At 46.1% G+C, this 27,160-nt stretch overlaps 1 protein-coding gene across 4 annotated transcripts; it reads left to right on the forward strand.

The window, feature by feature from the left end:
• The first annotated feature begins 1,116 nt into the window (after window positions 1-1,116).
• On the forward strand, window positions 1,117-24,258 carry IMMT (inner membrane mitochondrial protein). 4 transcript variants are annotated; one of them, XM_083146111.1, is made up of 15 exons: window positions 1,118-1,308; window positions 7,300-7,373; window positions 8,840-9,029; window positions 9,578-9,683; window positions 10,114-10,224; window positions 11,678-11,788; window positions 11,902-12,038; window positions 12,408-12,511; window positions 13,066-13,201; window positions 14,632-14,761; window positions 19,271-19,285; window positions 20,079-20,302; window positions 21,393-21,524; window positions 21,602-21,731; window positions 23,356-24,258. In XM_083146111.1, the coding sequence occupies exons 1-15, from the start codon at window positions 1,264-1,266 to the stop codon at window positions 23,961-23,963; spliced, it is 2,253 nt and encodes a 750-aa protein (XP_083002237.1). In that variant the 5' UTR covers window positions 1,118-1,263; the 3' UTR covers window positions 23,964-24,258. The 4 variants fall into 4 exon arrangements, with proteins under 4 accessions (XP_083002391.1, XP_083002237.1, XP_083002302.1 ...); XM_083146265.1 differs by lacking the exon at window positions 10,114-10,224 and having other exon boundaries at window positions 1,117-1,308; XM_083146176.1 differs by lacking the exon at window positions 19,271-19,285.
• The last annotated feature ends 2,902 nt before the right edge of the window (window positions 24,259-27,160 follow it).

The raw sequence follows: 27,160 nt of genomic DNA on the forward strand, positions 1-27,160 counted from the left end.
GCAGCTGAGCATTTATCCTTAGACTGTGCATGCACCAAGGTACTGTATCGATGGCAGCTGCAATCATTAGCAAACATATAGTGCTGTGGATTGTTTGAGGTGGGCCCCAAACCTGTATCTTGCCTAGGGCCCCATAGGGTCTAAGGGCCCGATTTAGAAGCATTCGAAAGGCAGCAGGTCATCCGGACATCGTCAGACCACGCATGCACGCGATAGGCTGTGTGCGGGGTCCCATTGTGTATGGACCGTGCAAAGGATAGCCTTCACTGGCCATATGCTGGGTGACTGACGCATGCTGTCGGAGCCCTCCCCAAATTTGCGTCAGTACAAGCAGTTGCCGAATGATTCCTAGGTCACTCGTTGCGGCTGCATGCCAGGCACAGTAGGAGAAATCATTCCATAGTAAACCATTGAATGATTTCTCCTGTGTGGCCACATGAGAATCACTGCACAGGGCAACCTTCGTCAGGGCCTGCGTGAGTTCACCGTGGTGGTGCTAACCTGCTTGTTATGCTGCGAAAACATGCAGCCTAGCGAGCAGATCTGAATCGGACTCTAAATCCGCCTCTGCTTCAACTACTAATTGCATTTACAGCCAAAACCATGGACAAAACCATGTGCACTGCACGGAGGAGCAGATCTAACATGTGCAGAGAGAGTTAGATTTGGGCGGGGTTTGTACTTCAAACTTATATCTATATTGCTTACCTCCCAACTTTAAAGCATTGGCATGAGGGACGTGCACACGTGCATTGGCTATTTTGAGGGTGTGGTCTAGTTAAAAAGGGCGTGACCCATACACACGGCTCTCCCGTGAGGCCACACCCCCTTCTTTGCCGCATGGGGACGCTCGCGCGATAACCGGGACAGTTGAATAGTATGATATTACAGCGTAAAAAAAAAAGCAGCCAGTATTTACCCTGCACAGAAACAAAAGAACACCCAAACTCTCGCTGCACGTTACATCAGCAAGAGTATTTACTTTTGCAAGTGAACCAGAATCAGGCCCAAAGTGAGTGACCTGTCTACTGCTGTATATGTGCTGTCTGTGTTGAGTTCTAATAAAGATGTTGATTAAAAAAAAAAAAAAAAAAAGTCCAGCAGCCGGCACGTTAGGAGGGGGCGTGGCCAGTCGGGGGGCGTGGGCGGTGTCAATTCGGGCTGCGCGGCGGACTCTCTCACTCTCCTCATTCATCTGACGCGGGGACATGCTGTGCTGCTGAGCCGCTTACCGGAGGACGGCCTCCCCGCTAGAGTACGGAAATGCTGCGGGTGTGCAGGAAGGCTCGGGCAGCAGCGCTCGCCAAGGTGAGAGCGCGCACGCTGGCACCGGGTATGGCAAGGGTGGGGTGACCTCCAGGCTCCGGCTGTAGCGACGGGACATACACCGTGTCTCCCTGCCGGTGTTACACCGGGCACCGAGTCGACTCCGTCACACAGTTGAGCGCAGAGAGACTTTACCGGCAGGATATCAGCGATTGCGACCCTCACTTAGCTGACCAATCGGATCGCGCCGTCCTTTCCCGGCCAGCCAATCAGCGCTCGATCTCAGGAACTTTCACCTGAGCGACGTATCGGGGCGGGACTTGCTCTGAGTGACTCTCTGGTCGCTCAATCAGCTGTGGGCTGGCTGTGATGAACGTAATGCTCATCCAATGACAGAGCTCCTTTCTGGCTGGCCACAATGTGGCCGCTGCTGCATGAGAGCTAACTCAGCTAAGGACAGATGCTGCTTGGGGAGCAGGCGCCTGTCATTGCGGTGCTACCGGCCCTGTGCCTGGCGTGGGTAACCCCCTGCCTCTGTGTGACCTCCTGTACCTATCAACCCTAGCATGTCCTGCTCAGTGCCAGGCTGTCTTGCTGCCACTCACAGGAAGACGTGGTGACCTTGTCACTGTCAGGCCTCACTGGCCATCGGCCCCTCTCCTACCTGTCTGATAGGGGAGACTGGGCACTCTATCACACCACCTGAAAGTGGGAGCTTATGTAAGGTCCCATATGTGTTACACATTATTATATTTTTTATTATAATATCATTTTATTTATATGGTGCCACAAGGGATCAGCAGCACCCAATTACAGACTTAATAAATGAATAAGCAAAACAGTGACTTACATTTGAATACAAGGGAGGACAAGTGCAGGGTACATACACCGAGCTGCATCAGCAGTGGACACTGACCTAAGTATCGGTGACAGAAAACTGCAAGATTTGGTACCATTGCAGATGGTTTAAGTAAGAATCGGAAAAGCACATGAGCAAAGAGCTTGCATACGGTAGTAACCACCTATTTCATGGGTTCATGCAATAGGTAGGTGGCACTCAATTCTTGCAGACCAAGAGATGACCCTGCAGCCACAGCAGGTGCTTGATATTTCTTTCCTAAATTGAAACTGTAGCCGCTTACCTGCTGTGGCTGCGTCGTCTTCTCATTTGCAAGTCCTTTTAGTGCTGCTTACATTTTCTCCTATGCTTACCTGCTGTGTGAATGGCAGCCATGCTATGTTTACTAAGGTGCTGGAATTACTGTTTGTCTATGTATATGTACAGTATGTGTGTTTATAATCCCAAACCTCAAACAATTGATGTAGGCATTGGTACACGCGCATGTGATCTGTGCCCTCTGCACTATGCTCGTTGAAGGTGCAGGGGCCGGAGGGTGCAGAGTGAAGCTCCTTTTTGTTTTTTTTCCCCTGTACTGGAAATAAACTAAAAAAAAAAGTTTATTCTAGAATCCCTTCCCCAGTCTAACGCTATCCGTATGAATCAATAATGGTATGCGACTCTTCAATAAACTATTATTTGGGAACTAACAGATCAAGCAGCACTGTAATTTACATACAATCGGTCGAGATTGTTTTGAAATTGGGGGAATTGAAGCCAAATCGTTCTGGTGTGTACCCAGCATATAATCTGATCCTTGGGGGACCTGGCCCACATTTTGGTTTGCTTCAGGTGCACACAATTCTCTCTAGTTATTTCCAAAAACAGTGATCTTGCCTTTTTAAATGATTTTGTTTTGTTCTCATAACCTCATAAGGCAGTGATGGCTATCCTTGACACTCAAGCTGTTGTTGAGCGGCACATCCCAGCATGCCCTGCATCAGTTATAGCATGGCCAAATAGCAAAACTGTAGCAGGGCATGCTGGGATGTGTAGTTCAACAACATCTGGAGTGTCAAGGTTAACCATCACTGTCATAAGCATTACATTCAAGCCCCAACACATCTGATTATCTTACTCTAACTAGCTGACTTTCAGGTGAACCTTTGGCTATTGCAGCAGGATGACCACTATAATTATGAAAATTTAATGAAGTCAATGTAATAGCCTGCGACTTGCAGTCTGCCTGATGTTTTACAGAGCTTCGGGCTCGGTGGCTCGCTGCGCTCGCCACACTTTATAAAAGTAGCTCCGCACCGACGTGGATAGTGGGGATATTAACCATTGTGTATTCAGGGCTCCAGAAGCACTTACGTAGTTTATGTAGGCAACATAGTACTGTATTGGTATTCTCAATACACCACTATGTAAACTACGTAACTGCCGCCGTGAAACTAAACAAGTACCGACCTTTTTTTCATAGAGGTTTCTTTTGGGTTGCAGAAGTGCAACTATCCCGCATACAGCAAGGCTGGTGAGTTTGCCCGCCGTTCTGCAGTCACGCTTTTGTGATGCTGTGTTGAGTTAATTACTAGTAACTTTATCAACTACCTCTCCGAATGTACTACATCCGCCTCCCCTTTCCTACATGCCCTGCTATGGCTTCCCTTCCGAATCCATTTCAAGCTTCTCACTTATAAGTTCCTCACCCATACCTCTCCAATTACATCTGACTTTGGGGGGTATTCAATCCCACCAGTGACAGTCCGAATTGTCGAGCATTTGTTTTTCTCGTTTTGCTCGACATGAATATTTATCTCGACAAGTCGAGTTCTCGCCTATTCAAACTGTAATTTTAATCCCACCAAGTAACAGTCCGAATTGTCGAGCATTTGCATTTGTTTTTCTCATTTTGCTAACTAAAAATTTAGCTCGACAAGTCGAGTTCTCCCCTGCTCGACAAGTCGAGTTCTCCCCTAGAGAGGAAAGTGGCAATTGTTAGAGATAGGCTTCATTTTTATAGTCAATTATATAAAAGTAGATATCTTGTTAAAAATGAAAATTCTCCCATAAAAACCATTTCCAAATCAGCAGACTGCACAATCCTGGTATCTCCCTGAAGTCTCAGTACAGGAATGAGAGCTCTGAGGTAAATTGCAATGCATTGCATTGTAGAAATAAACAAAAGAATGGCAACAAACAAACTAAACATAGGTGTTTGATCAAACCAGAAGTAGACATAAATAGACATGTATACGAAAGACTTTCAATGGGCAAAATGCAGCACAGTGAACATGAAAGGTGAGCAGAAAAAAGATAATACTTCTTATATGCCAAATGGAATAATTTAAACAAATGAGTAATAATACAAGCTGAAAACTGATGCTGACAATGGAATAATGGGTTAAAGCATACCATATAAACATGCAGCAAATATAAAGTTAATCAAAAGATGAATATTTAGCAAAATATCACAAAGACAGAAGTCAAGATAAGCACTACAAACATTAGTACAATCCTGCATATACATTTAACACAATTTATGAACATGCAACAAGAGAAACTCCCTTGTCACGACAGAAATAATTGTCAAGTTAAATTTGAGGGAAGAGTGATTTCAAACAGTCGAGGTCAGGTGAATTCTTTGACATTGAATAGGCTGCAGGAATTATCTCGACAGATTTTACCCAAAATAACTCGACAAGTCGAGTTATGTTCAACTCGACAGTCGAGCAAACCGAAAACCAAATCAGGTGAGCTCTGCTCGACAAGTCGAGAAAACTAGACAATGAATAGGCGACCTCATAAATAACCAACCTCTCGTCGAGAAAACAACAAAGCTCGACAAAAATAAGATGCTCGACAGACATTGAATACCCCCCTATATCTCCCTTTACAAACCCACTCGCTTCCTCACTCTACAGACACCTGCCACCTCTCCTGCTTACCTTCTCTGACTTTTACCCATGCAGCTGCCTACCTCTCTACCCCTCCCTATGACTCTTCGCCTCTCAACAAAACTTACACAGGGCTCTCAAGATCCACTTCATTAAATCCAGTTGCATCTCAGCCTAGCCCTCTGTTCTACACTCACTGTCTGCCCAATCTGTATCACCCTTAGTGATCCCGCCAGGAAGGGGGGCATTATGCATGTGCCACGTGCACTCTTGAAAAGAGATTATATTATATATAATTGTCCATCTAAATACTACTCGCCTATTAGGTGAAGTACCGCCAGTGGCCACTAGAGGCCACTCAATAGACCAGATTACTCCTCAACAGAAAGTGAAAGCAAAATGAACTGATTTAAACTTGCTGGTGATGGAGAGAGGGAGCTGTGAAGACCGATTGGAGGTCGGAGCAGATAGGGACTAATCTGTCATTTTGATGGGCTTATAACTAGTATACAGATAATGGGCATAAGTAAGGAATGACATAGTTTGTATAATGCCTCTTTGCCATAATGTTGATTTAGCCTTTGTATAAGTTGGAGGAATAATGGTGAGGCCCAGTATTGTGCCAGCGTTCCTTCTCCTCTGCAGCACCAGCCACGGAACGTGTGACTCACTGTAGGAAACTAGGAAATGTCTGTGTTTCATGGAATCGGATCCTTCATCCTGTAATATTTAACTCTGTCTTGCCACTAGCAATGTCTGTGCTTACAGTCATCCTGTTCTGGCATTTTGCCAAATTACCTGCTTTAGGGGGAATACAGTTGGCCGTGGTTAGTTACCGCGGTAGGACTTTGTGTACTGTGCTTCACCTAGAGTGTCCACAAAAAGCAGCCTCCTGCGATTCTTCCGGCTGCCAATTCACAAAAATGGGATTCTTGGGATGATTCTTGCCTATTGTAGAAGAACGTAGGTAAATCTGCCTGTACCCCAGAAAAAGCCAAACGAAGATAGGAACACCGTGTAGTCACTTATTATTTATTTATTTACATTTTCTTATATTTCTTTGCGCTTTACAATTGGAAACAACAGTGATTAGACACACTGGGTAGATATAACCCGACATGGAGGTAGGAGGGCCCTGCTCGCAAGCTTATTATCTATACGGATAATAGGAGTGATATATAAGGATAGAATTCCATAGCATGGCAGTCCCATCAGATTACTAGACAGTCCTGATGGGATGCAGTTAGATATGAATGCTAATGGAGGTTACGTGGGGGTCCTGGAATATGATAAGATTTTATCTGGTCATAAAAAAAAGAAGTGGGGGTACTTCAATTGTGTCAAATGGCTGTTGTATGACTATATTTTATTTTTTCAAAATTGCAAACAAGTACAGAAAGTTTCTTCTGCAAAATAAATGTCCAAATTCAGATTGGGAGTACATTTATTCAACTTGTATACCTGTCCCATACCTTGAAACCCAATTTTGCTGTTTTTTTTTTTTTTTTTGACCCACAAATAACAACATAAATAATTAAATAGTAATAAATAATTTGTAAGTGCCTAATAAATCAATTCAGGGGGTGTCCCCAAGATTATCGACGCTCAGATGTGGTGAAGTGAAACTTGCGGTAACCCTGTAGAGAATTACTGCAAACAATTGAATCAACTTATGGAGAAAAGCTCAGGTTTTACCTTAAGCTGTTCTCACCGAGAATTGAATTCCCCTCTTTGTGTAATGAATAGATTTTGATGTTTTATTATTGGTAGTATGGATCACACCATTATTAGAAGGCGAACTCTTGCTGGAAACGTGTCCTCTGCACATAGAATATATCACTATAGTGTACTATATACAATGGGTACCAGATCTGTGGGTGTATAGAGTATTCCTTCCATCATTTATAACTTCTGTGCCTCCTGTCCTAGTTACTTAGGCGTAAATCACATCTGATAATCGATTGACTGTGCGTGAGTACGGTCCCTAGGCCGCGCAGGGTGGGATATCATTTTGGCGGGGTGGCGTATATCTGATCCCTGGCTCCAAAAATTAGCAGCCCAGCGATCAGTTGTGAAATAGACCCAGTGTGTGTGTGTGTTGGTCTCAATAAAGCAAATGATGCAGGGAAATCAGCATTGTTGCCCTATGTATTTATGCAGTAACAGATGTCCTTTATATCCCTTGAGGTTGGCTATGAAGTATGTAAAGTATTGCTGAAATCTTGGTAAGAAGGAGACTTGTGCTGCGCTTAATGCTGTCTAGTTGGGGGTCCACTAATGTCTTCTTCTTTCCCGCAGGAATGTCTCTGTGTGAAGCCCTCACTCCATCCTCCGCGTGCTACCAGAGCCTACTCCACCGGATCATCCTCCGGGTATGACCTGTTCTGTTACCCCTTATTCTATAACATTATATGTATCTGCTGATTGGTTGCCATGGGCAACTTCTCCACTCATTTCACTGCTGCATACATCACCCCCTTAATACCTTAAGGCTGTAGGCTTCCTGCTTAGTGTTCCCAGTTCTCATGGCAGCCAAACAGTGCATGTTTTCCAGCTCTTCTCACAGAATCACAAGCGCAATATGTAGTACTACCTATTTTTGGAATGTATAGCTGGGTAAACATTCCATGGGGGGGCCACCATTGGCAATACCATACTCTTTTGCTGATGTCGGCCGCGGAGATCGGCGGTCATGCTGCATTCAGGGCCAGCGGGAAAATGCCGCTGCCGATGCATGGGAATGCGCATCGCTAGTGACATAGTGCGGACACGCTAGACAATAAGCTCGTAAATATCCATATGACTGGTTGTTATCATGCGTGTGGGTTAGATTATAGTCTAGTGCGTATGCACCTTTTACATTCAGTAATACATGTATCTGTGCTCTATCAGGGAGATCAGGAAAACCTGTACTGTTAGAGAGCTTTGGTGATGTCTTCCTCCTTGGTGGTATAATGCTGCATCAGTTTCCAGCCCTTGTGGGATTTGTCAGATTTTCTTAAGCCCCATATGCACTACATGACCCACAGCACTACCAATATTGTCACCTGTTACGGCGGTGGCCCTGGGTGTGCGTACATACCAAACTATATTGTTCAGGGACATCACTCGAAGCGCCCCCCCCCCCCCCCCCCCCCGCTTAGGTTTGGCCTATTCGACCTGTTCTGACGTTTTTTATACTCCTTTTTCAATTTTCTCTATTTTCCATTCGATTTACTATTCAATGTGCATTTGATTTGCTATTAGATTTAAATTCAATCTCAGTGTTCTTGACCCTTCAGGCAGCAGCTTGAAATTGAATCGAATGCTGCAGTGAACACATTAGATTTGCACTATTTACTATTAGATTTCCACTGAACAGGAGCATGCATTGGGATCGAATCTGCATCGAATGCTAATAAAAGCATTCAATTTCGGGGGGGGGGCGTGGCCTGACTGAGCTAGCGAGAGGACACGGGGAAGCTGAGCTCTGTCAAAATCCTGTTTTTTAATCCTGTATGCGGAGATTTAGACCTTCCTGCCCTGCTTGATTCGACCTCTGGTGCCCCCCTGATATTGCTGGACCGCCCGGTACCCACCTAATCAGCTTGACTTGGACGCGTGGGGACTCTTGGCCTGCCTCCTCCTGTCCCTGGTGCGACTGAGACTGGGCGCCATTTTGAGCACTCTCCTTGGCGTCCTGAGACTTCTGTGGTTTGTCTCCGTGTTCTCCCTGGGTACTTTTATTATTTATAAGAGTTCACATACAGTATATCAGCATTGCATATGCAGTATAGCTACACGTTAATATACACTGCCTGTTTGTACTGATATGCCATCTCTGTCTGTTCTCATGCAGCCCATCTGCCGGGAAGGTGGTCGGAGCGGGACTCCTGTTTGTGGCCGGTGGCGTTGGGGGCACCGTACTATACGCCCATTGGGATCCCAAGTTTCGGGACAATGTAGAGAAGTCTATACCATACTCGGACAAACTTTTCGAACTTGCCCTGGGACCTGCACCGTATAACCCTCCAGTGCCAAAGAAATCAGTAAGTTCCAATCAGCATCTTTCACTAGATTAGTGAAATCCCAACATCATCCTGGAAGTAATTGGAGCAAATGACACACTCAAAAAGAGTTGTTACCGTAGCACGTTGGGGATGTGTAATGATCCCCACTCTCCAGTAGGTGTCTCAGTTAACAATAACAGGAAGTTGGAGAAGGTATCCAGTCGATTCGACAACACCATATGTTCGACATAAGCAACAACGAAAAAAGTTGACATGGGAATGGTCAACAGATAAAAACGTTGATATGAGTTTTTGGGAAAAAAAATGTATTTCATGGATTTTTTCATACTTTTACCGTTCACTTGAAATCTACAAAAAAAAAAAAAAATACCTTAAAATAAAACACTCATGTCAACATTTTGCTTGTGTGTTGTGTATAGACTGTTAGCTTAGAAACTGTCGACTTTTTCTTTTTTTTAACATACCCGTAAGAATGATCCCCAGGTACATAGAGATACTTAGTGTGGGAACCGGTTCTTTGGCTGTACTGCTCCTTTCCATCATGGTTTATCTCTGGTTCTCCCTAGGTTAAGCCGGGTCCATTACACAGTTCCTCAGTGCCGGATGTAAAGAAGGCGACAACGCCGCCCAAAAAAGAGACCGCTGAGGCCCCCGCTGCTGAGAGTGTGGAAGGTAAATCCTGTGCACATTGGTGGCAGGCAGACAAATCACACGCTGGTAGCGGCACTTGTGTTCTATTGATCCAACTGTAGTTGTCATTGGACGCAGTGCTCACAATTTCATATAGTGATCTCCAGCAGTCGGCTTAGCGAGCTGTGGTCAGTTATTGCCGTTTACCGACAGCGAGTCCTTCACGGCACAGGTCACATGTCACTCAGTGGCAGCCATTACATACGATGGACAGATCAAGGCCTACTTGCTGTAAGATCAGATGAGCAGAGATCAGGCCGCTTGGTGTTCTGCATATAATGATACAACCAATCATTCCATCAATGGTCAATAAGATTCTCCCGCTGTAACAGAAGTATAAAGAAATGTTGGTTTTAATTGTGGCCTTTAAACATACTGTCAATTTTATTTTCATTTCATTTTTTCTTTCTAGCGTCATCGCATGTAGCGCAGATTATTTCTGCCACAGGCGATGTGATTTCAGTCCCGGCCGCAGCGGTACATGAAGAGAAGCCTCCCAAGGCACCGGAGTCAGCCAGCTCAGGTAGCGCTCAGCCACTGGCCCAATCTGGACAGTAGCTCCACCTAGTGTCTACACAATAAACCCTAGCCTTGTCGTGCAGCATCACACAACTGTGGTGTGTAGCGCATGGCGACAACGCAAGCTTCTGTTAGAATACAATCGCTTTGTGCAATTAATGTATATTAAATAAATAGAATTACAACGATTTATTATAAATGATAATATAATGATGTGATGGTGCAGCTATTTGTACTGGGCCGAACATGCCAGTACAGGGGTGGCCAACCGGTCAGAGGTAAAGAGCCGAAAATATCGGTAGTCAAGCTCAAGAGCCAACATCATGCGCGCGCCGAAGGCGCATGCGCCAAAAAAAGGGGCGTAGCCTATTTTGACCCCTTGGGTGGGTGTGATACAAATATGCCTCCAATAGTGCAGTGCCATATATACATATGCCTCCAATAGTGCCAGATACACATATGCCCCCAACGGTGCCAGGTATGCACCACACGGTGCCGGGTATGCCCCCACAGTGCCAAAAAGCTGGTATGCCCCCACAGTGCAAATTTCCCAGCAGCAGCACTCACCGTTGTTGCTGCTGCTGCCAGGTGGGGAGAGGACAGTCTGGCGTCCCCTGCAGTCCTCCTGTCATGTCACCGATAGGAGAAGAGCACAGCACACCGCACGTCTCCTTCCCCCTCACTTCCCTGTGACTGGGCCGCCCACCAATCAAAGCTCACTGATTGGCTGCTGGCCCACGAGCTCTGATTGGCGGACGGCCCAGTCACAGGGATGCACAGTAAGGGGTAGGAGAGATGCGCAATGCCCGCTCTCCTCCCCTCAGAAGGAGAAGGGATTCAGGGAACCGGCAGCAGGGGGGACTGGGACGGACGGTGGGCGGTGGGCAGCAGTGGGAGCAGGAGCCGCACTTTACAAGGGGAAGAGCCGCATGAGGCTCAAGGCCACCACTGTGTTCACAATGTTCTTGAAAAGTTAATACAACGTAAAGATCTCGGTGAATCTTGCCTAGATCTAGTCTCCGCTTCAGCTGCCTGGCCTGGGTTACCGAATAGATTTGGTGATGTTGTTTTTTGTGCTTCTTATCGGTGCCATGGAGGCAGGTAGTCATCACAGCCTGATCCATCATGTTGATGGTGTCCTATGGCGGGTGGTGATGGACGGAACATTACTCTGTATCATAACTTTATTGCTCTTTCTGTTGTTCCTCTCTTGTTAGTATTTCATGTATGATTGTCTTTGGTGTTAGCTTAAGCTTGTGAGCAATGGGGGTGCATATACAGCATCGCAGTCTGGGTGCTTGGGCAGCTTCATACTGCTAATAATTCAGTCTGCGGCACTGCATGATCCGGTATAGGCTGATTGGATGGGGGGGGCGGGAGTTGTGCGCGGACTCAGAATCTGTGCTGCTGTTGTACAAGTGGCTACAGGTGGTTTCACATTGCCTTGTGTTCCACAGAAGCTGAGCACTGTAAGCATGAGGACACCACCCACCTGAAGGAGCGCCCGGCGGAGGAGGTGGCTGCCCGCCTGGTCCAGCAGGATAAAGAGGAAAAGGACAAGATTGAATGTATGTCACAGGGCCCTAAGTTTGGGATATTACTATTCCTCTATATGCGGCCATCATACATGAAACCTTTACACCTCCTGTACGTTGTCTGTAAATCACTCTCATTCCCCCAGCTATAGCGGCTGTCCTAGAGGAATCGCTGAGCAGCACTGCCCGGATCACACTCCAAGCCATCACCTCCCAGGAGTCTGCAGTGCAAGCCGTCAACTTCCACGCACAGAAGCTGCGAGAGGCTATGGACGACTCTCAGGTCAGTGGTAAAAGCCGCTACACAGCCTCTGTCCAATCCCCTGGGGCCAGAGTCCATAGCGGTCACATACCACCTTTCCCCAAGCTACAGCGGGCCCTGGGCTTATAAGTGACGCCAGGTTGGTGGGTGGCAGTACGCCGGCATTATAAGTTCATAAAGCCTAGCCTAGAGTGTATGAGGACCATTCCCCCACAGCTGCATGGACTGCTGTGATGTGCCAGGCATTGGTGATTGCAGCATTAATAGTATCCAATCTGACTGTAATACATAGTGTGAGTGAATGGACCTGTGCACAGCGTACAATCCCGTTCAGTAGGAGCTAGACCCCCCCTTGTGCTCACCGCTGTGTACTGCATGTGCTTTGTGCAGGTGCCTGCGGAGCAGAAGTCCTTGCAGTGGCGGGATCTGGAGGACGCCCTGAAGGTGCGCAGCAGAGCTGTGGATGAGGCAGCGGATTCTCTTCTCAAGGCAAAGTTCGTATCCGTGTTTTATGTAACGTGTATGAGGCTCTCGTTTCCTGTCAGGCCTGCATACTGCCATATAGGGCTGAGTGTTTGTGGCATGATCTGGTATAGGGTAATAGTGTAATGTGCCCTCTTCTGAGACCCAGTAGTCCTCGCACTATGGTAGTGATGATTACACTGATACACATACATGTGGCAGGCTGATGTGTATGGTGGGAATCTTGCTGTCGTGCTCAATGGAAGAGATTGTCCTCTGATATAATTAACATAGCGGCAGCATATTCTGTTTAGTTTTACAATTGCATGTTTGGGTGTAAGGGGTCGGGTTTATAGTGATGCACCTCATTTCTATCAGAGCATCACAAGTGCCTTCCTAAAACGCCCACAGAAATCCAGTATGTTAGATTTAGTGCCCCTTCCTGACGTACTAGTGAACATTAGGTTGTGTCGAGCGCCCCCTGCTGGCATACTGATGAATGTGTCTCCCCCACAGAAGTCAATTACACTGTATCGCACGCCCCCTGCTGGCGTACCAGTGAATGTTTATCTGTGTTGTGACCTAGGGAGGAGCTGGAGCGGATGCAAGGTGTGATCGATGGCGCCAAGAAGAATTCTATCAATGGCGCGAAACCTCATATCATTTCCGCCGAAGAGAATCTACATCGTATGATCGTGGATCTGGATAACGTTGTTAAAAAAGTAATCCATTTATATTCATACCGGGAGACCTTTGTGACTGATCTGATATCTGATGTACTTGTTCAGCCTATCTAGCAGGATGTCTAGAGAAAAAAGAATCAACCTGGGTTGATTTGGAGCGCTTTTCATAAGCTGATCCCTCAAAAATTTAAGCAGCTGCTAAAAAAGGGAGTAGTCAATTCCCTCATAAAAAAGGACAAGCAAAAAACAAGAATAGCAGCGCTGTACAATGTAATTAATAGTGATAATAAGTGAATCAATTTATGTAAAAATATAACAAATTTAATAGTACATAAAATACAATTAATCCGGATTTGAAAATAAGAAGTTTCTAAATGAGAATTTAAAATCAAGTGGGTGGAAATTAGCACATCATATAACCTGCACTGGAACGGGCTAGAGTCCTTGGTGGAGAAAGTCCTTGGGTGAGCCAATTTTGATTAGGAAGCCGCTGGAGGTATGATAATCCTTTGAAGAATTAGGGCAAATTTCGCCCACAATGGAGCAACCTCGACGATGTATGCGGTGTAGGCTTGTCCCAGTAGGTGGTAAGTCTCCCAGGTCTCAATATTAGGTCCAGTGGAATAAGCAGGTGTCAGGGTCCAATTGAGTGAAGAGAAAGGATGGCAATCCACGTAACACCAACGCGTTTCGCTGACCCCTGTCAGCTTTATCAAGATTTATTATTGATAAAGCTGACGGGTCAGCGAATCGCGTTAGTGTTACGTGGATTGCCATCCTTTCTCTTCACTCTATTGGACCCTGACACCTGCTTATTCCACTGGACCTAATATTGAGACCTGGGAGACTTACCACCTACTGGGACAAGCCTACACCGCATACATCGTCGAGGTTGCTCCATTGTGGGCGAAATTTGCCCTAATTCTTCAAAGGATTATCATACCTCCAGCGGCTTCCTAATCAAAATTGGCTCACCCAAGGACTTTCTCCACCAAGGACTTTAGCCCGTTCCAGTGCAGGTTATATGATGTGCTAATTTCCACCCACTTGATTTTAAATTCTCATTTAGAAACTTCTTATTTTCAAATCCGGATTAATTGTATTTTATGTACTATTAAATTTGTTATATTTTTACATAAATTGATTCACTTATTATCTAGCAGGATGTCTGCCTTCCGTGAAGGTCTGATTATACAGGGATCTACATTACTGTGTTCTTCATTTTTAGATATTTCTTTTTTCGTCTTTCCAAAACATTATTTACAAGCTTTTATGGCATTTGGGAATCATTGTTCTAGACAAGTGGTTCTCAACCTCGGCGACATGGAAAACGTTAACTGTTAGTAGCTCTCAAGGACTGGAGTTGGCTGCCCCTACTCTATACGGTGGCCCTGCAGACCGGAGTTTGGAATCGGTCTTAATCCGGCTGACACCATTAACACTGCCATCTCTCTGCATTTCTACGATAGGTACAGAAATCTCAGTCTGAAGCGAAGATCATGGCTCAGTACCACGAGCTGGTGGCGGTGGCCCGAGAGGATTTCCAGAAAGAGCTGGACAGTATCACCCCGGAGGTGCAGTCTGGCTGGAAGGGGCTTAGTAAGTGCCTGGAACCGATATCCACTGTATTCTCATATGGGTTCAATGGCTGATGGGCTTATTGTGGCAGCTGCGTCCCTGGAAGGATGAAGGCAGCGTCCTACAAAGGTTCACTCTGTATAGAAATGAAGGTATAATACAGAGCATTAGATCTCCTGAAGCTTTCTATATGGCCGCCTGGTACCTGCAGGACTGATGGTAGCGCGCTGTCGGAAGATGACTGCTTGTCCTGATTACTGTTACTTTGAGCGCAGTGCGGTATAAAGCGTAGTCACTGGAAGCTGTGACCAGGAGTACGGTCATGTTTCCACATTGTTATTGTTTCTACAATTGCACCGCTGGGTTAATGTGATGGTTATTGCTGTATCTGTGTAACATTGAGGTCGCCCATTAATTGATAATTGTGCCATGTTACTGATGTGCAGGCTTACCATACTGTCTCTTTAAACCTGGACAGTCCTGCCTGCATTTTACTTGGCTGTAATCAGCCAGAGAACCTGTGTAATTCATGAGTGTCCTGGTTTAAAGGGATATAATGTTAAGCCCTATGTACAGTATGTGGTCTTGTGCTTTCCCTTTGTATAGATGTCCGCAGCCTGTTCCACTGCATGAGATGAGGCCGCTCATCTATTGCTCTATTAGATATGGCTGAGGGAAACCTCTGGGATTAGGGTTACTTATCACTACGTGTGCATGGCGGCAGCGGCTATACCCAGGTGTTATAATATGGGCTGCAGACCGTTCTATCCAGGGCTATTTTTCAGCAGGCTCCAGCAGGAACTGAGGCCCTTATTCTAGGTCACTCTTTCTGACAAAATATTTCTAAGATGGACAAAACCATGTGCACTGCAGGTGAGGCAGGTGTTACTTGTGCAGAGATAATTAGATTTGGGTGGGGTTTTACACCTGCCTCACCTGCAGTGCACATGGTTTTGTCCATCTAAGAAATATTTTGTCAGAGAGTGAACTAGAATAAGGGCCTCAGTTCCTGCTGCAGCCTACTGAAAAATAGCCCTGGTTCTATCCAGTGTAGTCACCCTGCAGCCTGCCCCCTCCTGCAGCGGTTCCCTGTATAATGTCCCTGTCTAGTAATTGTGATTTGTGCACGTTGCTGTACTGTGCTAGTTAGAATTTTGGGCTTCTTTCAACCAAACAGCTGAATTTTTCACCACAGATGGTATCTTCCAAATCTGTGTTTCTTTTTACCTAATCTTAGGACAGTAATAAGTCTGTCTAAAAAACCCTCAGTCTTTGCGATGCAAGGACTTTGTTTCCACATTTTGCAAGCAGATCTGTCTGTGAGAGCCAATCATGTATCTCCTTGGTGGTCACATGGTTTATTGGGGGGAGGGGTTATACTGTTAATGCTGAAGAGAGATCAATTCTCTAGTTCATATCACGGAAATAGTTTGACATGGAAAAGATCACTAGTTGGAGCGCAGTAGTCCACTGGTCATTCTGGCCACTGCTAACCAGAGAATGATCATTTTTTTAAAGGGATTGATGCATTAACATAAACATTTAATTATTTACATGACGTTCCTAAGATCGGTACAGAGTAACCACCAACTACATAGGTCGTTGTATTGATTGTAAGACATACTGGGGCAGATGTATTAAGCCTGGCCAAGAGATACAGTGGAGATAATGTGGAAGGAGATAACGCACCAGCCAATCACCTCCCAACTGTCATATTTCAAACAAAGCTGATTGGCTGGTGCGTTATCTCCACCTTATCTCTTCCCCAGGCTTAATACATTTGGCCCAAGCGTAAATGTCTGGGCTCGTTTATGGAGATATCACCAGGATACTTAGTGATTCAGGAGTATCACAACATTTTCTATGGCGTGATCTAGACGGCGGCTGCCATACTGATTATTCGGCAGCAGTAACCTGCACTACTGTCCATAGCCTCCCAATGCTTTTGTCCCAAGTGGCGACATGTTTATCACTTGCTAGTTGAGTGAGAACAAAGTTCATTTTTGCAGAGACTGATAAAACATGAGCTCTATCTGATTGGTTGGTTCTGGTCTGTGTGCTGCTTATTACTAGCGTATGGCTCCGTGCGATTCGCATCTGTTCCCCGCAGCCATGCATGCTGGTGACTCTGTGTTATTGTGGTCTGCTTTTCATGAATGTTCACAGACTAACAAAGTAGGCTTACAAGGTGGGCGGGAACATAACGTGGATTGTCGACAAGCTCCACCCACGTGCGATAATGCCTATTGCAAGATGAATGGGACTTGGTGGTACATCCCCCCCCCCCCCCCCCCAAAAAAAAAGCTCCGCCTCCCTGTGAGCAGAAATAGGGCTGCTGAGGTCTGACATCTTCTGGCTGCATGGAGAATATAGAGCAGGGATGGGGAACCTTTGGCCCTCCAGATGTTGTTGAACTACACATCCCAGCATGCCCTGCTACAGTTTTGCTATTTAGCCGTGCTATAACTGTTGCAAAGCATGCTGGGATGTGTAGTTAAACAGCTGAAGGGCCGAAGGTTCCCCATCCCTGATCTAAAGGCTGCCAAGTTGGTCTGCCAAAGCCTGCTACTAGAGTTCATACTCTCTTGTATGTTTATCTCTCCTTTTGGTATGTTGGTTATATTTGTAGCTGGTTTAAATGTACTTTTATATGTTAAGTGTTATTATTTTTGTTACCTTTTTATTGTTATCTGTATTCCTTTTCAGTTGTTTGTGTTTGTTTAAGCTGATTTACTTGACTTGATTATGTTGGTTTGTACAATGGAAAGGGGACACACACACCATACTTGTCACCTTCCTGTGGCCACTAATCACACATTGCCTGGTTAGGGGTGGGATAAATCACTCTAGTTACCAGTCCGTTCCTTACCCAGCTGGCCACCTTCACATGACCTTGTCTGCACACATTCCCCTGCAGGCGGCTTTCCTCTATACCTTGCTGGCTTTTTCTGGCTTTTCCTTTTTGTTCTGCAACAAGTCTTATTTAGGGCAGAGAAGGTCATTGGAACAGTACAGGGATCTGTTTGAGCTAGGGATGCCAATCCCGGGAATTGGGATTAACAAAAGATCATTCCAGGGATTGGCATCCCTAAAAAATTTCCCCCCATCCCCCACTTTAACTTACTTGGGCAGAGCAGACAGAGGCAGCGGGTGGGTGTTGCTGCTGAAGTTGCACTGGGAGCGGGCTGCGAGAGGTTTCTGGCGGCGGTACAGCAGTGCGGCCTGCGCAGTGTGACCTATGACCTAATTACGCTGCACGTCGGGGTCGGGAACAGCCAGGCAGCATCTAAGCAAGTGTTGCCCGGCGTCCAATCCTGGAATTGAAATCCCAGACATTTTGGGGCCAAATCCCAGGAGCCCGGGATTGGCCACTCTAGTTTGAGCAGTGCTATGAGATGTTATAGATCACAGGCTGGAGAAGTCAGGATTGCACTTGGTGATGCATAGACATGGCTCTATATAGTATAGACCAGAGGTTCCCAAACTCTGTCCTCACGGCACCCCAATAGTCCAGATTGGAAAGAGATCCATGCTAAAACACAGGCGACTTAATTATTGGCTCAGTATCTGTGCGCAAGCATGGACTGTTAAGGGTGCCTTGCGGACCGCATTTGGAACCACTGGTATAGACATATGCACCATTGTTCTAGTTAATACAAGCAGTAATGTTTTTATTTGGAGGATAAATGTGGCTAGTCCGTCGTCCTGCAGCAGCAGCAGCAGCAGTGTGAGTGCCCAGGGATCGCCATTGGGATAATTACAGGTGCCATGCTCTAGGGGTGCAGGAGTAACTTGGGTGTTGGTTCCCTGGGGTGCCTGCTGTTAGTCTCCAGCGTTCTGGCTGCACACCAGGGTAGTACCCATTCTCCACCTTGTTCTCTCCCTTTAATGCTAAACAGGGGAGAGATGAGACATTGGGGTTACTGGCGTTACCATTCCCTCTTAGTGGTGGGATAGGAAATAACCCACTCTGCACTAAAAGCATAATTACTACTGTTCAGTAGAACAAGGACTAGGTAATATATATTGGCGGGGGCAATAAGTGTAACATCTGAAGCTGTAAGGACCCCATTATAAAGCCTACATGTGCCATTTCTACAAACCACCATCATTCTATAACCTTATTACTGATAAATGCCCTTTTTTCCATTCTCTGTGCTTGGCCCACGGCGTACGTCCCAGGATCTGATCCCAATACACGTAACGGAGGTAGATAAATGACGACAGATATTAGAGGAATGAAACCAGTTGCTTAGTGTCCCTCCTGCACGTCTGTTCTGTACATTGTACTCCGCCACTAATCCTGTGCATGGTAATGTGCTCGGTGTTACATGATCAGGATTAGCTGGTGGATGAGATCATACATTCAGCACAGAACAGACCTGTACGTTCCATGTGGGGAGTATTGGGAATCCATACCTAGACAGAACACCTGGAACATGCGCTGTGGTAAGAGCCGGAAGGTTGGGGGGGAGATACGTTTCTGCATGGGCACTAACTTCTCTAAACCTTCCCTTTTCTCTGTTGCAGACATTTCCAACGTAGGTGAGTTCTGTGTCTGTCTGTGCCGCTGACCTCCTGTTCTCTCTGTGTGCTCTGCATGTCACTTGTGTCACATCATTGTGGGGTGATGTCACCAGTGCCGGGAGACCGCAGCGGAAGCTCTTGGGAACTGGTTGGAATGGCTGGTTCTACACCATACGAGCGGTTCTGGTACTACTGCAGTTTAGACCACAAAACCAGAAGTCTGACCAGCTCCTATAGGCAATATGGGGAGTAGACCAGCACTGTTGCCTATAGCAACCATTTAAACAAGACCATGGACGCACCTGGGGACTCTGGGCTAACCCCAAGCTTTTTTTCTTTTTATATAATCCCTTCTATGAATGTAATATACTAATAATAAAACGTCAGTCAGCAGCATCTTGGTGAATCATCAGATAATTTCTGGTAGTTGTAGTTCACCTGATCGGGTTATAATTCAACCTATTCTTTACAGTGCAGTAAATCCTGGCATCTGCCAGGCCGTGTGTGATCCTATCTGTAAGTTTCCTAGGGAATGTAACGGCAGGAAAACGCTGTATAGCGGCGTACGCTGCGCATCTTCCATCTGCTTTGGTGTCGGGATTCATAGCATCCACCCAATGGCCCATACCTTACCTAGCCCATAGCAACCAATCAGCTGCTGCCTATAGAATGTGCTGGAGGAATGCCTGGTAAAAGCTGACGGGTTAATAATGGGAATCCTGCCCACTTCTCCACCCTGTAGTGTGGGCGGGATTACATCTGACATCGTGCGCTGTGAGATCCATTCTGATTTGTCCCTTGTCCTGTGTAGCTGGCAAGCTGAGCACCGAGGACCTGAACTCTCTAATCGCCCACGCCCACCGGCGCATCGACCAGTTACACAAGCAGCTGGCGGAGTACCGGGTGCGGGAGCAGCAGCACATCGACGTGGCCTTAGAGAAGCAGAAGCTGGAGGATAAGAAAGCCCTAGAGTCCGCCGTGAGCAAGGCTCTGGAGCATTACCGGTCGGAGATCAAACTGGAGCAAGACAAGAAGGTAACACAGTCAATCACTTTGCCAACAATGCCGGCAGGGTGTAAGTAAATCCGTCCCAAACCTTATCCAGCTTCATTGTGTATATAGAGGTCAGGGGGTGGCAATTTATTCAAGCTTTGGGGGCTTAAGGCCCCCATACACAAGTCGGACCCAATTCCCCTAAGGCTCACACTCCCCATAGGCTCACTTTTAAGTTTGCCCTCGCATGCGATTTATTGCATGTAAACTCCAAGGAATCTGCAGCAGGGAGCAGGAGAGCCATGTAGGTGCCGGGGCGGCAAGGTGGGAAGCGGCTGGAAAATGTAAATAAAAATATTTTCAAAAGTCTGTCCGCTGATTGGCTGAGAGAATTATCAGCGGCTGGCCAGTCTTTTGAAAATATTTTTTACAATTCTGCCGCTTTCTACCCTGCTGCCTGGACCCCGCCGCTGTCTGCCTCTGCACATAGGTGTCTGCCGCGGCGCTTCACCGCTGGCACACACCTACAGATCAGACCCAATACATTGTGGGTGCTAAATAGCACCCTCTATGTGCTGCTGATGGGTTCGTTCCAATAGATTGAACCTGCAGCAGGTCCAAACTGTAGGGTCCAACCCGATGTGCACCGTACCTTGCATTGGGTCGGATGGGATGCCACACACATCTGATTTGGGGCGATTTCTCGGCCTGATCCATCGGGATTGGTTGAAATTCGGCCAAATCTTACTAGTGTATGGGGGCCTTTAAACCCATTGCTTAGAACACCTATCGGTAGAGTTGTCATGGTTTGTGTTCTATTTCCCACACATTAATATCACAGCTGGCAGGTGACCCTTCCCATTACATCTTTATGGGGCTGATGTATCAAACATTTATGAGATACAGAGATGAAATGGAGAAGTGGCACATCGTTAGAAGCTGGATTTGTTTCTGCATTTTAATTGGCTATGCTAGATCAATGGCAGAAGCTGATTGGTTGCTTTGGGAAATTCTCATGGTTTCTCATTCTCCATGACATTTGATACTTCTCCTTAGATTTGTCTTCCATCTGTCTTGTAGTATGAGTATTTGCGCTGTGTGCTAAGCACTGCACGCTACTGGTGTGTTGCAGGTAGAGGAGGTGCGGGATGTGATGGAGGCGGAGATGAGGACACAGCTGCGTAGACAAGCGGCAGCACATACTGACCACCTGAGAGATGTCCTCAGTGTGCAGGATCAGGAGCTGAAGGCGGAGTTCCAGCAGGTGAGGGTCTCCCCATAGCTATGGTTTATGTACTCGCCGTTTATACGGAAGCATTGACGCGCGTTGTGTTCCCGCAGAACCTGTCCGAGAAGCTTTCAGAGCAGGAGATGCAGTTCAGGCGCCTCTCTCAGGAGCAGCTGGACGGCTTCACGCTGGATATTAACACTGCCTATGCCAGGCTCAAGGGCATTGAGCAGGCTGTAGAAGGTCAGACAACACTTCTTACCACACGTAATATATTGTGTAAATATATCATTAATAATGGGCAACAAAAATGCAGGGCAAATACTCTACTTCAGTGGTTCCCAAACTGTGCGCCTAGGCTCCCTGGGGTGCCTTGAAGCACTTGCTGGGGTGCCTCAGGTTGGTGGTCCAGAACCAATTCAAGTTATTTATGGCCAATGAAAAAGGCAAAATCAGTGTTTGTGGCTTCCAATTAATAAAATGTGGGTAAACAGAAGTGAATCATGTTTCTCACCACATAAGTTGACCTAAGGAAAACATTTAAATCACAACTTTTTAAATATTTTTCCTGAAATTAGTAACCAACTTTTGGCCTAGGGGTGCCATGAAAAATATTCTGATACTTTAGGGTGCTGTGATTCAAAAAGTTTGGGAACCACTGCTCTACTTTCCCAAACTATGGTCCTCTGGGTCTCAACTGTCCATAAGCCCCGCAGGGCAGCGCCCTTACATTGATCTCATCCGAACACCAAGTGAGCTACAAATTAACATAAATGGATAATTTTCCTCTAATATGCCATCAGACCTCCACCCACCCCTACAAGCCAACAGACCCTCATCCACCACCCCATATCCCTTTATATTACCACCAGACCTCCCCCTTACCTCTGGTCACTGCTGGTACTTGCAAACGCAGCCTTCCACTCACCGGAAGTTTTCTGCTTTACCTACCTGGAAGCCAATGACGTTGGAGGTTTAGAGGTCATATATAACCACCATGACCACTTTGAGCCAAATCGAAGTGCCTTCAAGATGCAAAATAAACATAAATAAGGAACGGTGTAATGGGTGCACATTTGAGGTCTGCATTTAAACTGTCATAAAAACAGAGCCCTGCTGCTCACATTTTCCAGATCACCAGCAGGTGCATATGTGTAGTTATTACTTACGGACACATTTTCCAATTCACCCACCAAGTGTGCAGGTGCACTCATTACTCACTGACCAGCTTTATATTAGCCACAGGTGGAGCTAATTATTTCACTTGCGTTTCCGGGAGGAGACCTGGAAAACGTGGTTTGTCTCGGGTCATGATGACAGTTCGGAGGAAGAGATGAGTGCATTGTTGTCCAAGGAACTAGAGATGGAGTGTTGTGGGGAGGTTGTAAGCTCTGGTAGGAAAGGCTCTATAATGAGCTGTATTTTAATTCTGAGCTTTTAGGTAATGATGGTACATCCATGAGGAGGTAGCATAGAAAGATGAATATAGGACGGAAGAGGTGAGATCTATAAAGCAAAGGTGGATCAGTGTCTCATCAGCATAAATGGTAATGGAGACCAAGGGAGACTGTAGTGGACGTTGGAGACAGGAAGTGGACCAGGAAAGGTTGGCAGCTAGGGGCGGTCGATGGTGTGAAACATAGTAAGGACTGTGCCGGGAGGATGAACACCGGAATTAAATCATTAGACCGGGTGCAGATATCCTGCATATGTAAATAATCAGACACCATGATCATGTATCCTATCCAAAATACTTGGGATTCACCCTTATTATATGGGGGACCGGGACAGTACCACTGCAGGGCTCATCCTTGGTGTGTCCACATTCTGAGGAATGACTTAATGACCATCTGTTCTCTTTATACAGGGCATGCTGTTGCTGAAGAAGAAGCCAGGAAGGCCCACCATCTGTGGCTGTCAATCGAATCCTTAAAATTTACTTTGAGAACGGCAGCCGGGGCCAGCCCCACCGAGCCCCTGGAGAGCGCCGTCCAGGGGATTAAAGAAAGCTGCTCCAACAATGAATTCACCGAGGCCCTGACCGCCTCCCTGCCCCAGGAGTCCTTACACCGGGGCGTGTACAGCGAGGAGGCACTGAGAGCGCGCTTCTATTCCGTCCGCAATCTAGCCCGCCGGGTGGCCCTGATTGATGAAACCAGGAACACTCTCTACCAGTACTTCCTCTCTTACATACAGTCCCTGCTCATGTTTGAACCCAAGCAACTGAAACCCCCCAGCGAGCTGACCTCTGAGGATCTGGACACATTTAGGCTGCTCTCTTACGCCTCCTACTGCATCGAACACGGTGATCTAGAGCTGGCGGCAAAGTTGGTCAATCAGTTAAAAGGAGAGTCCAGAAGGGTGGCCCAGGACTGGTTAACCGAAGCCCGTCTGACCCTAGAAACCAAGCAGGTCATTGATATCCTCTCTGCCTATGCGAGTGCGGTGGGATTGGGTACAACACAAGTACAATAAACATCAAGGCAACAGTCTGGCATGGTCGGGGAAATATGTTCTCTTTTGTCACACACAGGAACTCTCCTATCCCCCTCCCACTGTTCAGTTCTGATTTGGTATTATGTTACTCTACCAAAATCCCAATTCTAACAATTTGTCCCAAACAGCACTCTCCTGCATCATGTCTGCAAACTCCGAGGTCTCCTGTAGCCTGTATTACGTTTTTAAGTTTTCAGGTTTTACTGATCAAACCCAAATAATGTAATTTATCGTTGCCTTGTGGAACACCTGAATAAAGTGGAATTCACCTTCAGTGGATGGTTATTTTATTATGTTGTGTGTATCACTATTAACTAGTGGTAACTTATGTTCGGAGCATTAAATCAGCATAAACACAACACGCGTGGCTTCAACGTGGACCTATTTTATATTTGCTTTATAAGCAATGATCAGAAACTGTTTTTCTAGTTGGATAACAAAGAATATATCTAGATCAAGGCTGGCCAAACTGGTCCTCTATTTACCAACAAGTCACGTTTCCCAGACCACATAGCTGGTGCACAGGTGTACTAATTAGTAACTGTCACATTTCCCAGACTCCCTAGCTGGTGCACAGCTGTCGTCATTACTAACTCACATTTTTAAAACTGCTGTGTTCATTTCTAACCAACACAGGTGGTCTGGAAAACTTGAACTGTTGGTAGCTCTTGCTGTTCGGATTGGCCACACCTGATCTAGATCATCATAAAGCTGCCCATACACGGTCCGTTAAACGGATCCGTTTTGGGCTAAATCGCATCGCATTGCATGCATTGTGCATGCAATGCGATGAGATGAGAAGCTAGTACAAAAAGTATGTGCAGCACATACTTTTTGTACCGTACGATGAGATGTGCGGGAGCGCGTATCTCAAAGTACAGAACGGATGCCGGTGAACGGCTCCATGTATGGGCAGCTTAATATGTGGACACACAGGCCAAAAAATACTGGCTTGGAAAAAAACAAAATTGCTATATTTAATGGGAAAATATCATGAGGGAAATATGCTGAATTTAGGTGCAAAATGCACAACTGGCCAGAATCACTCAGAAAGCATTTCATGTTGTGGTATGTACTAGTTAGTTATGGTGGTTCTACATCTAGTACCTCTACCCTAGGGCACCCTGCAAGCCTGCACTGGGACATCCATGGTGCATCTTGCAAGTCCAGGTTGCCACAGAGCGTGACCTTTGCAAGATCCTATAGAAAGAACAAAAGGTCTTCTCCTGAAGTATTTTATGTTTGTAAGGTACAGACATGACGCGGGGTGTGTAATTGTTACAGGTATGGAAGGATGACTTCTTATAATGAAAAGTTGGACCTACATAAAGGCGCAATTAGTCTGTATTGTTCTAAGAAAGACTCCTTACACCGTAGGTCAGACCCAGCCACAATCTGTGGCTCTCCAGCTGTTGTGAAACTGCAAGTCCCAGCATGCCCTGCAGTGGTTTTGCTATTAACAGATGCTGGGATGTGTAGTTTCATAACCGCTGGAGAAACACAGGTTGGTCAGGCCTACTGTATAGTAGGACAGGTCATTCCTACTCAACATCTTGGCATGAAAAAAAAAAAACGTTTATCATATACGGGTATCCAGAAAAGATGGATGTGCAGACTCCTGAATAATCAGGGTGGTCAGAGCGACACCTTGTAAGCCATGCTGAAGAAAATTCCAGATATGTGGAATGGAAGCAACAAGAATCAAAGTTCTGCACAAAATAGTTTCTGGCTTCAGGAGAACCTCTGTTACTTGTCAGCTCTCTACAAGGCCTTTGGGTTGATGAAGTCTGACGTTCTGTAGTTGCACCATTTGTGGAGACTGGAGACTGACAAAGACGCTGATTCAGGGCTTCTCTATTCCAATCCCTCCGGTACCTTCAGCGGGTCAGGTTGTGTGGATATCTGTATTTGTGCATAGGTGAGTTCATCTACGTTGCGGGTCAGTAGTTACACCACCTTCCAGACAGACCATCTCAGCATATGACCTGTTGGGGGATGTCTGAGGCTTAGAACCACTGCTCTGAGGAGGTACCGGAGTCCTACTTTCTGACAGTTTGTCAAAGCTGCTGCTGACCGGAACCTTTTGAATGGTGGATTTAAAGCGGCAACAGATATTAAATGATAAACTACAGTAAGCTGGCTTAGCAAATACTTCTGTTGCGGTTTTAAATTCATCTATCTAAGCCAGTGATGGCTAAGCTTGACACTCCAGCTGTTGAACTACTCATCCCAGCATGCCCTGCATCAGTTTTGGCATGGCCAAATAGCAAAACTGTAGCAGGGCATGCTGGTATGTGTAGTTCAACAACAGCTGGAGTGTCAAGGTTAGCCATCACTGATCTAAGCTTATAATCATTGGCGACTTTGATAAACCAATTAGAACCCCCCCCCCCCTCTCTCTCTCCCCAATGTGTCTATGGTTATATCTAAATGTTTTCCGAAGAACTGGGTGGTTGAGAAAGCGTTGGGTCATAGTATGCTCTATTGATGATCCAGCCTTACCTGTAAGAACATCATCTAGTCCTGAGACTTTTCTGTCACAGGTATGTCATTCACTGTGAAGGCCCAGGTTCAGGGAAGTGGACAAGGCCAAAACAGAGACCCGTAAACTAGGTATCCAACTGCTGTTCCATATGAGGCACCACCCATATTGTACAGTGATATTACAGGACCCCCCCTAAACATGCACTCACTGATGATATTCAGATTTGGGTTATCAGATTTGGGTTATCATTTAACGGTATAGTGGGTACACACTGAACAATATTTTTATTGTGCATATCAATCATTCATGACAATGTTTAGTGTACTTCCAGGGGAACCCTCTGCCCAGCCAGCAATGCAGCGAGTAGCACATACGCTGCTGCCAGTTTCAGATAATAATAGATTTTCGAACCAATACCAGGAATGTTTTCATTGGGTACCTGCTGTAATCCTTTCTTATTAGGAGTGTACACCGGACACTTCTCCGGTTTTGTGTTTTTGATCTGAACTGATTTTAACCGATTTATTTATTTTTTTGTGCCTACAGTATTAACATCAATAACATTCATTTCCAGTCTATTCTGATCACCTCACAAGGCCAAAAGTTTTCACCGATACAGCTGGTTGATTAAGTGGTACAAACACCTGGCCCATCTAGGAGTGGCAGACAGGATGGCAGTTTTATAACGGTG

This window comes from Crinia signifera, chromosome 1, assembly GCF_055691185.1.
Source record: "Crinia signifera chromosome 1, ASM5569118v1, whole genome shotgun sequence".
NCBI lineage: Eukaryota > Metazoa > Chordata > Amphibia > Anura > Myobatrachidae > Crinia > Crinia signifera.